Source organism: Hippocampus comes, unplaced genomic scaffold (assembly GCF_001891065.2).
Source record: "Hippocampus comes isolate QL1 unplaced genomic scaffold, H_comes_QL1_v1.1 scaffold86, whole genome shotgun sequence".
Classification (NCBI taxonomy): Eukaryota; Metazoa; Chordata; class Actinopteri; order Syngnathiformes; family Syngnathidae; genus Hippocampus; species Hippocampus comes.
In genome coordinates, this window is record NW_017805882.1 from 2,902,509 (window position 1) to 2,913,429 (window position 10,921).

At 44.7% G+C, this 10,921-nt stretch overlaps 1 protein-coding gene across 5 annotated transcripts in view; it reads left to right on the plus strand.

The window, feature by feature from the left end:
- Positions 1-10,921, plus strand: part of mafgb (v-maf avian musculoaponeurotic fibrosarcoma oncogene homolog Gb) — a 25,154-nt gene that overhangs the window by 2,515 nt on the left and 11,718 nt on the right. Inside the window, exons 1-2 of one of the 5 annotated variants that reach the window (XM_019889115.1) lie at positions 45-527; positions 4,926-4,979. Coding sequence is in view for 1 of the 5 variants with exons in the window: in XM_019889111.1 (XP_019744670.1) it covers positions 999-1,019 (21 nt within the window). In the remaining 4 variants the exon portion in view is untranslated. The other 4 variants (XM_019889113.1, XM_019889112.1, XM_019889111.1 and 1 more) reach the window with 4 other exon arrangements.

Sequence of the window (10,921 nt, forward strand, 5' to 3'; positions counted from 1 at the left end):
AATATAAGCTTCAAATATCGGGAAAAAATGCAATACAGGTCACAACCTAAGAATATATATAAACTAAGTAACTGTGTTTGTTAGGATACTTTGCATGACTGAATTTAGATTATTTTTCTTTTCGAAAAAGTCAGCAGCTGTGAGATGATGGGCAGCAGTGTCGGCAACCGAATTTCCAGAAACGAAATCCTCCACTTAATCCTCCACTTGTGACTCGAGTGTTGTTGTGGTTCGTAGTAGTGGGCCGTGTCTCTTTAAATAAATGCGGGTTACGTAGTGCCTTCATGAATGAAACCATGTGATCCAAACATCATTTGACGTCTCTCGCCTGTGCCAGACCGAAACAAGCGAGGAAGGAGTGGATAGAGCACACAGACGGTGCCACAAGGCGTCAAGCGAAGGAGAGGCGCCAGTCGTTGCTCCGTCCTTCTCGCCCCGCAACCACTTGAGCACCTCCAACCGTCGGCCAACGCCGGCCATCGAAGGTCGGGGGCGGACGGACGGCGCCGGTCCGGTTTCCACTTCTGGTGAGTCAGCAGTCCAAATCCCAACTTGAAATCTCGACAAAGTGCTGAATAAAAGTGGCCTTGTTTCGCTGAGTGCGCACGGCGTCGAGCTGTTGTTTTAAAAGCCACCCCGCCCCCGTAGAAGCGCTGAATCATCACGAGCCGGCTGGCCGCCCGCTCGTCGTCCAGTCGGGACCGAGCGAGCGGGTCTGAGCGGTGATTCCACAATACGGACAAAGGGGGAGCACGATGTGCACGAGGTGACGGGCAACCTTGGAAAGAATAAGCCATGTGTCGGAATGAGAGGGGCGAGCTAGGGCACGTTGACAGCAAAGGTCGGCGGAAGTGTCGCCTGTCTGCTCGCCATTAGGCGTGTGTCGCAGCCTCTTAAGTGGGAAAGTCGGGGAATGTGCTAAGTAACAAGTCGGAAGACGGAGAGCGAGGAACTCGCCTCGCCGACTGTCCCCGCGCGGAGGTGCTGAAAGGGGCTGCATGGCCAGCGCTCGTTCGCAGGTACGCGACGCGTAGTCGCACACGCTCAGCTGTTTTGTATCCTACCCTCCTCCTGCTCGGTTTGACACTTTGAATTCAATTCGTGGTGGAAGCGAACGCAGTCTGTCAGCGATTAGCTTGAGAGAGCCACGGAGCGGCGCTCGCTGAATTGTGTATGTGCGCGCGCGCGTGTTGTTTTGACATTTGCTTTGTGCCCCCCGACGGGCCTTTTCTCCCACCCGGAGGAATGCTGAACGAAACGCAGTGGCGACACCTCTCCTTGTCTCGTTCGGTTCGCGCCTTCTGACACCGATTCGTGATTTAATGAAGGTTCACGGAGAGGTACCGAGGAGCCATGGCAACATGGCACCGGCGGGAGGCGGGCGGACAAAGGTCTAAGCGAGGGGAAAGCTCTCGCCTTCGATTGGGGGGCCTCGCAAACAAGTGCGCCCGCCCATCGCCATGAGGACTGTGAGGCTTATTTGCAGCAAGCGACATTCAGAACTATGAGTGATTTAATGTCAGTGTTTACCGACCTTTGTGAAGCCATGAAGGCGCATGTTTTACGTTTACATTTTTTGGGCACTACTAAACTATCATGGGATGAGGTGATCGGTTGCCAGCATAGAGAGCTGACCTCATTATTTTTGAGTAAATCAATTCAAATAGAGACAGTGATTCTCAAAGTGTGGTAGTGGTATGCGAAAGAATCCCTGAATTAAATGTACAAACTGGATAGAAATCTCATACGTTACACTTGTTAAATAATTTTTAGTTATGTTTAACTTAGAAGTCAAATAAATTTGCATTCAATCTTGAAGATGGTTTTTTTTTCAACATTTATTGAGATGCCTTTTTGAATTCATGTTTATGTGGACTACATTTCAATGTAGTCATTATTTGAGTCCAGTTTTGTGCAATATTAATGCTCAAAATGTGCAGCATGTTACAATGCCTTGCAATCATATGAAATTCTTAATAGGAGTAAAACTTGGTTTTGATGAACACTTGGGCCAAGCACGCCATAGTCTTTTAATGTCGGTAATAACGTTGCAGCACTTGTTGGTGCAAATTAATTTTTGAGGTTGTGTTTGGTGTAAAATGTTTCAGAACCACTGCATTAAGTGAAATAGATTGTTTCCCACAAGCTCCCATGTATAGCCGTGCCTGTGATATTAAACACAATATGAAAAAGCTCACATTACTGATGGGTTAGTGGTATCCTCCCGCTACCGACAATTGGATTCAATTCCCACCCAGTGGTGGCGTGATGTGAGTGTGAATAGTCGTCTGCCGCTATTTGTGTCCTGAGACTGCCTGATGACCAGTCCAGGTTGTAGTCTGCCTTTCTCTCAAAGTCATCTGGCATAAGCTACAGCTCCCTGTGACCCTGAAACGGATAACTATTCTTGGAAATGGATGGATGGCCTAATGGAGTTCATTAACCCAGCCTGGCTGGTTATACACTGTATCTAAATGAAGAATTAAATAACTAGAACTATAAAGCGATTATCTCTTGGTTGTTGCAAGCGGAGGCACTCGCCTCCTCATTGCCTTATTATTACATTACCTGCTGACTGTTTGCATCCTATGCGCATTGCAACTCAAGAGTAATAGGGAAGCTCTGTGGACCCAAGAAAACTGAAACTTCACCCCCTAATGATTCCAAATCAGCAGCTTTAGTTAGAGTCAGCACTCTGCGGAGTGTATCAAAAGTATGTAGTAAGCAAGTTGGCAAGTACTGTAATAGAGGGTCATAATGATGAAATAGTTGTATCAGTATTGGATAGAAAAGCACCCCCCCCCCGACTCACTCATACACACAACGCATAGGCACACACACACAACCTAGGGGCTAAGCTTTTTATACTTGGTATCAGTATTTAATCAGTGCTTGAAGTGCATTTCTCTGTCAAGTACTTTCCCCATCCTTCCCTGGTGTTCACAGTAATTGAACGCTGACCAATGCTTATGTGTGCAACTTTGCTGATGGTGGCGGAGCGGCGGCAAAGGCGCATGGAGCAAGGGGGATGAAGGAAGAATGAGAGATAGGATTTGCGAAGAGATTGAGAACAAGGACCTTTTTGTCTTCAAGGCATTCCCCTGAAAATGCTGAGGCAAAGCAAATGCTCCCTCGCTTGACAGATGGCGTTTTCACTTGTTACTTACCACAGCGAGTTTCTTTGACTTGTGCGCTTGCTCCTGTGTGTGTGTGTGTGTGTGCGCGCGCGCGCGTCCGTTTGAGAGCGAGAGGGTGAACAGAGTAAGCAGGAAATGCACTTAGATACTAAGATCGAGCTGCGTGTGACTTTGTGTGTAAGAGACATCTACAAACCGAGCAGAGCCAGTCGGTCCATGCCTCCATGGGGCCCTGGGCAAAATGTGATTTTGGGGACCTGTATTTCGGCTAATTCTATTTGGTACTGATCATTCATAGACCGACGATAAAGTTATTGTAGCGGTGTTGAGGACTGGGGCTGAATGACATAATTGAGAGACAGTGGGATACTAATTACTGTATATCATTTAAGCCTACTAGCATCATGGTTATTTACCCTGAGTGTCATCTGGTTTATTATTAATTTGGATGTTTAAAAAAATTGCCACAGCAATGGATATTTTGTCTCAGATGAGCAAAATAAATGCGTAAAAAAATGGAATGACATAGATAAACAAAATAAAATAACTGTTGAAAACAGTTAATAAAGTAAACTACGGACCCATGTTCCACTTTCAGAAATAAGATTCGTTTCAGGTTGTGAGGTCATCAGCCTACTGTTTCTTTAGGATTACTGGTCTACTTCTGTGGTGGAGGTGAAAAAAAAGAAACACACACAAATAGCAAAAGCAAAACACATATCTCATGGGCTGAAGCCCCACTATGAGTTACAAAGCTCACATGACGTGAGACACATGACAGTTAGTCCTCGGTGTTTTTGTGTGATCACAGCCCCAGAAGTTATGATTCCACTTTTGTTGCCTCTTCAGGCAAGGCCAGAGCAGGTTTGTATCAAGCGCACTGATTGTTTTGAATGTTAAAAATGAAGGTCATTGTCTTTGTCTTCAGATGGTCCAAAGATGTATTTTTACGATGATAACAAATTGATAGCATTTTTAAAAATGTTTTTTGTCAAAGGTGAATGGAAATCAACCACGTGGAAACCAGTGTTGCCATGTTTATGACACAGTTTGGGAACGAACTGAATGATTCGAGAAGTCTTGAAAGCAACACTTGAGGAAGAACAGTAACAAGGTCAATAATCCGACAGAGACATGGGATTTTGGCTAACATGATGACCAGATTGGCAGCAGGTGTGCACGCTGGAGGGAAGGCCCTCCTCTGCCACCTGCTGAAGATACACACAGAACAGGATCATGACAGTGTGTATGTCATGTCTGCCCTGCTGAAATAATACAAACCGGTGGATTTCACCGTAACTGTGTGTAGAGGAAACTACTTCATACCTTTTAATAGGATTCTCGCACCTCAAAAGTGTGGCCCATGTATTAGGTGTTTGATGGAAACCAAGCTGTGTGTTTGCTGTTGATCACTAGGAACGAACCGGAACAAACGTAGAAATGAATGTGGCTCTTCGGTCATAGAAATATTGGCCAACATTTGACTTCCCTTCACTTTACTTACTGACACAAACATTACAATCCTCATCTTATATGTTCTTTTTCAGGGGTCTAGATTGCTGATATTGAGGGGCAACAATGTTTGGTTACAAAGATATTTTTTTTTTCAGTTTTTGCTCTCCTGTATTCCAGGAAAGAAGAAATGGCACAGAGTAGATCGAGTATATCGCAGAGCCATCAGAATGGATTTCTCCGAATGTTGTGTTCACCTTCGATGAGTGCGTTGGCCAATTTTAATGGTCGGATGTGTGTGTTGAGGATCCTCATTTATTTATTTTGCTTCTATAGGCTTGATTTCGGAAAGGTCTACTGTGAGTGAAGTGGAAACAAAAGAAGAAGAATGTAAGACAGAAGAAACACAGGGAGTATGTGAGGGGGAAGCAGTTGGGCAGATCAATAGTTGAGTGGGGTTTTTTTTCCCCCCTCAGTGGTAATGATGAAATATGGTGTAAGCAGATCTAGTGCATAATCATCTCTAGGCTCCACAGATTTTTTTTTTTAAATCAGTGTATGTTGCTTCTGCTTACTGTGTGTGTTAAATTACCCCAAACTCCTAAGTGTCTAAAAGTGTTTACCTCCCTGAGGAGACAACAATGTTTGGGGGGAAAAAAAAGTCAAATTCAACATAAACTAAACCGAACTGGAAAATGGAATGGTGGTTTAGTTGAGTTTATGCCACTTGTTTTCGTGATCCAGCCGTCAGTGCTGAAATGATTGTGGCCGATTCAAGCACCGACAGGACAAAGCAGCTCGTGTTTATCAGTAATTACACGATTTATGCCCTATGCCTTTAATGTTTCCCTTCCAAGGGCTCCAGCGCTCACTCTAGATAGAGCTCTTTGATGAGGCGACACCCTGTTCGCACACTAAAGTGCTCAAAACCACATTGTGAGTTTGTTTTTCATGCCATGTTGAAGTACTAGGAATGGCGCGCAGCGTTTGAGATGCAAGGTGTTGGTCACCAGAGAATCTGGATGAGGGGTTTTCTTCCAGTTGCATCATCTTGCGCATTTCTGACTGCAGTGTGACGATACCAGAATTGCCGTTGGAATTCATGAACCGTACTGATTTGGAAACGTGTGCACACACACAGTATCAACTTCAGCGAGTGAAGAAAAGATAAACATGCGCATCACATGAAGCATCATCGTCTTCATGTTTCCCAGCAGCTCCTGCGGGTTTTGTGGAAAGCAGATATAAGCTTGCAACAAAGCACGTTCTTAATTGTTGCGAAGACATTTTGGCATCTGTGGTTCGTAAATGTTGTTGCATCTTGTTGAATGGGAATACATGTGAATAGCTCATTTTGGCATTGACATCTCTTGGTGTCACTTGTTTAAAAAAAAAAATACTGTACAATAGCTGATCCAGCCAAGGCCCAATTGCAAAACAAAAGTAAGAAGATGCAAACTTTTGTGTTTGTTTGGTCATAGTTTACCTTAGCAGCTACCATCTGTGGAAAACGGTCTTATTATGAGCAACAAATATAATTGGTCAACTTGTACCGTTCTATGCTTGTATCACTTTAACAATTATGATGTAATTGAACTTAATGGGCGACACACACCAAACTTCACATGCCTAATCATTAAAATGACTCAAATCAAGTATTTCATATTATAGTACAGGAATCGATTTGAGAAGAGCAGCTCAGTGAAATAATCGTCTATATGTGCCTTGCAATTGACTGGGAACCAGTCCAGTATTCCCGCCTGTTGCCCGTGAGCCAGCATAGGCTCCAATAGATCCGCAGCCACAATAAGAGAAAGTGATATAGAAATTGGATGGGTGCAGGATTTTTAATTAAATTAAATTAATTTTTTTTGTTTTAATCCATTGCAACATGCAAAGGACTTCACTAGAACCGTAGCCTCTCGATGACCATGAAGCTCAGAGCTCACTAGGCCAGCTACAAACTCGACGCTCGTGTGTATGCTTTCTGAAATGAGCGTGTGCTCTATTTCAGAATCGTGTGCACACTTGTCAACAGAGAGCACAGAGTGACAGATGCACTTCACATCCCTACTGGGAGCTCTGTTCTACAGCAGTGTAATAATAGGATGTCATAATTGCACAAATGAGTGCGTGCATAAGCTTACCCGACTTCATGCAATCTGAGTAGGCAGTTTTTGCTTTTATTGTCACAAGCCAGCATCCTTTAACTTGCTGTATGCAAAAAGAATGGACGACATATAACCGATATGGCCGCGACCCTAGTGAGGATCAAGCGGTTCGGAAAATGAATGAGTGAATGAATAACCTATATGGAGCAAGGAGAAAATATTACATTCGTCCTTGGAATCCCAAATGAGTGACAATTAGGATCGGCAGAATACAATACTGTTCTCCATAAAGTATACCTTTTGGCCAAGATTGTGAAATGTTATTGTCAGGTTTCTGGTGATGTTACTGCATTGCTGTAGTGAATTGTTTTTGTTTGGATGCACATAATCGTGGACGAATGGCACCTGACATGGTTTTACTTGGCAGTAATGTTTTCCTTGTGGCCTCTCTATTTGTACAATGCTAAATGAGAACCAGGATGCCCCCCCCCCCAACAAAAAATAAATAAATAAATAAAAAACAGCAGAGCCAGGGCTCAACAGTCTGACGATGCAATTTTTTTTGCTTGTGTTGGGAAAAAAAAGTCATCACACTCCGACTTACTACCTGCAATGGGAAAAAACGTGTTGACGCCAGGACTTTTCCCTCACTTTTAATAACGCACTGTGCACAATCATTGGCTGAGACACACTTAACCATCTTGCACATGTAGATAACCCTATTTAAAGTCTTGAGAAACCGATTCTTCCGAGATTTCTGGACATTCACTGGCTAGCAGAGTACAGACCTGCCCCAAAGCCAGACAATCCAAATGTGTCCCATTTACGCTTGAGGTGTGAGGCAATACTGTTCCACTCTTGTCCTGTAGGCGGCCGTAATGCCGATGACAACGTGAGAAAACATTTGCCACACACAGCAATACGTTGACTTGTGACTGGAAACCAGTCCAGGGTGAACCCTGCTTCTCGCTCAAAGTCATCTTGGTTAAGCTCCAGCTCACTGGTGACCCTAATGAAGACAAGGGGCAGAGAACGCGAATGGATGCAGCTTATGTAGAATTGACGTAATCTTCCTCACGTACAATTCAAGGAATTCACTTACTATCTAATTGAATACCAAACTCACTGAGGTCACGTTACAGGCAGCCTGTACCATGCTTGGTCACTCTGGACAGCTTAAACGCATAAATTAGTGCCCAACTGAGGCATGGACTGTCTCGCCAACGTTCTTTGTGCTAGTCATTGCTGATATATGCCACTTTACATACAAGCCAAGAACAACTTGAAATGTGCCACAAAAAGCCAGAAAAGTTGCATTTAATGCAATGTTGTCACAAAGTGCTAGCTAAAATTTGCTGACGTATGAATGCAATTAGCACACTGTCAATTCAATCATAAGCTTGGTGGAGATATAATGTGCACTTGTTACTGTCACAGATTTTAACTGAGGGGCAGCTCAGTGATCTAGTGGTTAACACATCAGCCTTCTCAGATTCCAAAAACACGCTTGTTTGGTTCATTTAAGACTAAATCAAGGGTGTCAGACTTGTTTTCATGGCGGGCCACTTCACAGTTTTAGCTATAGCAGCAGAGCAACAATGTAAAAACTGTAATCATGGCATTTGTTATCGCTTTGACTCCATCTGAAGAGCTTGGCAGAGGCTGTATATAAACTGCCTGATGTCGCGTTTGAACCACAAGGAGCCATGACTTGGCTCTTCAGAAGCTGAGCAGCACTGTGTTTGCTTATGGACTTAGCGTGTGCCTAGCGCGCAAGCCACTGGTCTTATTCCTTCCGGGCTCTAGACTGCCATGGGTAGCATTTCCCCCCGAAATTTTGAGACAGCGCAAGTACATTTTTCCCACCAAACACACCCCCAAGGTCAAAATTTTGACTCAGCGGCCAAGCAACTGCTTTCTGCTTGGCTTGCCAGTACCCATCACCTGCCTCCTGAGAACCACAGCCCAAAAAGGCCCAATAGGGCTCCTTGAGCTTGATCGCATGCCTCATTGGGTGTTCACCAACGGTTTTGGGGATTGCTGCCTGACTATCTTACAAGCTCGCCTCAACAGTGAAGGCAAGGAATATGGCCCGCTCTAATATGATGGGCCCTTTTTTCATGCCCAGCGCAAGTCGAGCACAAAGTGCGGTCTAATTGTGCACATCGGTGGAGTTTTCTTTCTTTTGGTATTTTCAGAGATGTGCGCATGTAGAAATGGGCGTTTGTGATGATATGGGAGCGAAACAGCAGGCTTGTTTCCCAGCAATGGAAGTGTCCCTCGTCATTCCCTTTAAATTCAATGTTACAAAGGGATGTGGACTACATAGCGAAAGCATAAGGGACTCGCTGGACTCTGTGCAGGAGATTGGTCTAGTCTGAACTTCTCCAATTCATACACCAACTCAGGTTGTTTCCCTCCCAGATAGGTAGTATTCAACCTACCTCAAACCAGCTTCTGTTAAGCGGGAATCGGGCTGCCAAGGTCGACACCAAGCTCACTATACCTCCCTTGGCCCCTCCAACCGGTTTTGAGCCCATACCAAGGGTGAGCAGTGCAACCTCTTTGGGGTGTGCCCGGGACGCATGGGTGTAGAGTAGACCAATCCACCAGGCGCTCGCCAGTGAGCCTGCCTGCAGGGATGAATGGCCCTGGTGACCCGCATCGCAGCAAGGCAAACCGAGGTCATCATTGTGGCTTTTTCTGGTCCTTCCTCTTGGACCTTTTTGCCCTTGGTGTCCCTGCCAGTGGCATAAAACCCCAGATAACAGCGCCTAGGATCATTTAGACACACTCTAAATACTCAACCATGAGTGACAGCTCCGGGTGGAGAACAAATGCTTTAGAAAACAGACTGATGGATAATTTTGATCTAGATTTTGACTGACACTGTCAGTTATTTGATATTTTTTTTGTTATTAATACAGTGTTGAACATAATATGGGGATCTGTTGCTTCTGTTGGGGTTTCTCTGTTACCAACTTCATTTCGCGGTGACAGTAGTTTGAGAACATCACTCTAATAAGCAAATTGTTCAATGAATATTTGACAGATTGGGACGTTTGAACTGAAATCAAGCTTCAAGCGAGCTTTCAAACAAAATTGTAGTTCTTTTTGTTGTCCGTTTACTTTGTATTCCTAATATCGTCATTGATGGGACTAGAGTCTTCTTTGTCCCAATATGTTCTCCATGGCTTCCGCTCCTCTCCCCAGTTCATCACGCTTATTTCACACTCTGCACGCACATTCTAACACATGCGGAGAAAGTGTACTCCTTTGTATTCGCCTCCTCGGTCTTGCCATGATCTCTGTGGTGAGGCCACTCCCTCTCTCACAGGTTGCCATTATCACTGATACGATTCCGAAGTCTCAATTAGCCTCCCGACAGAGCTCAACGTTAATTATTTACCAACACTCACTGCCCGCATACTGCAGATCAATGAAGGCCAAGTTTTGCTTCCTCTTTTCATCGGCAAGGTGAGCTGTAGGAATTGTAATTCTCTACATTTGCCTCTTGTCACCTGTGTCCTACTCCACTAACTGTTGTCGCCTGTTTTCAGTGATTGCTGGGTCACCTCGCCGGCACAGTTAAACTTGTTGTTATGCTGGGATTACTCACTAAATATAGACTTGCCACTGCATTACTCTAACAAGCTATTCTTAATCATTCTCTCGGTGTTGACTTGTTTGTGCTTGCGTGCATCCACGCGCACGCACACGCCCTCGGGTTTATTCGTGTGTGTGTGTGTGTGTGTGTGTGTGTGTGTGTGTGTGTGTGTGTGTGTGTGTGTGTGTGTGTGTGTGTGGGCGGAGACACAAACACCAGCTGAAAGTCGCTTTCTAAGAAATTCCTCTCCGTGTTGTTATTGGTCTGGTGCAAAAGGTTTTTCTCAAAGAAGATTAATTAGGCTGCCGTCTGAGGAAGATATGCACGCGCGCACATGCGCACACACACATTTACACACATTTACTGTACAAACACAGACACGGTGCCTTCAGTCTGTACTACATGAAAAGTGTTTCATCTTTTGCTGCCTGTTTAGCATTAAAACTGTTTCACCTGGTCCAGGACTATGTGTGGATGTGTGCATCAGATGGTTAGCAGTTGTTTCGTCGCACTGGATCAGCTTCAGAACTTTTCTAATTGGAGGTTTTACCCATGGTCGTTGCTGAGCTCAGTTCATTTCTACCCGACCCCCCGCACCCACCCCCCCACCGCCC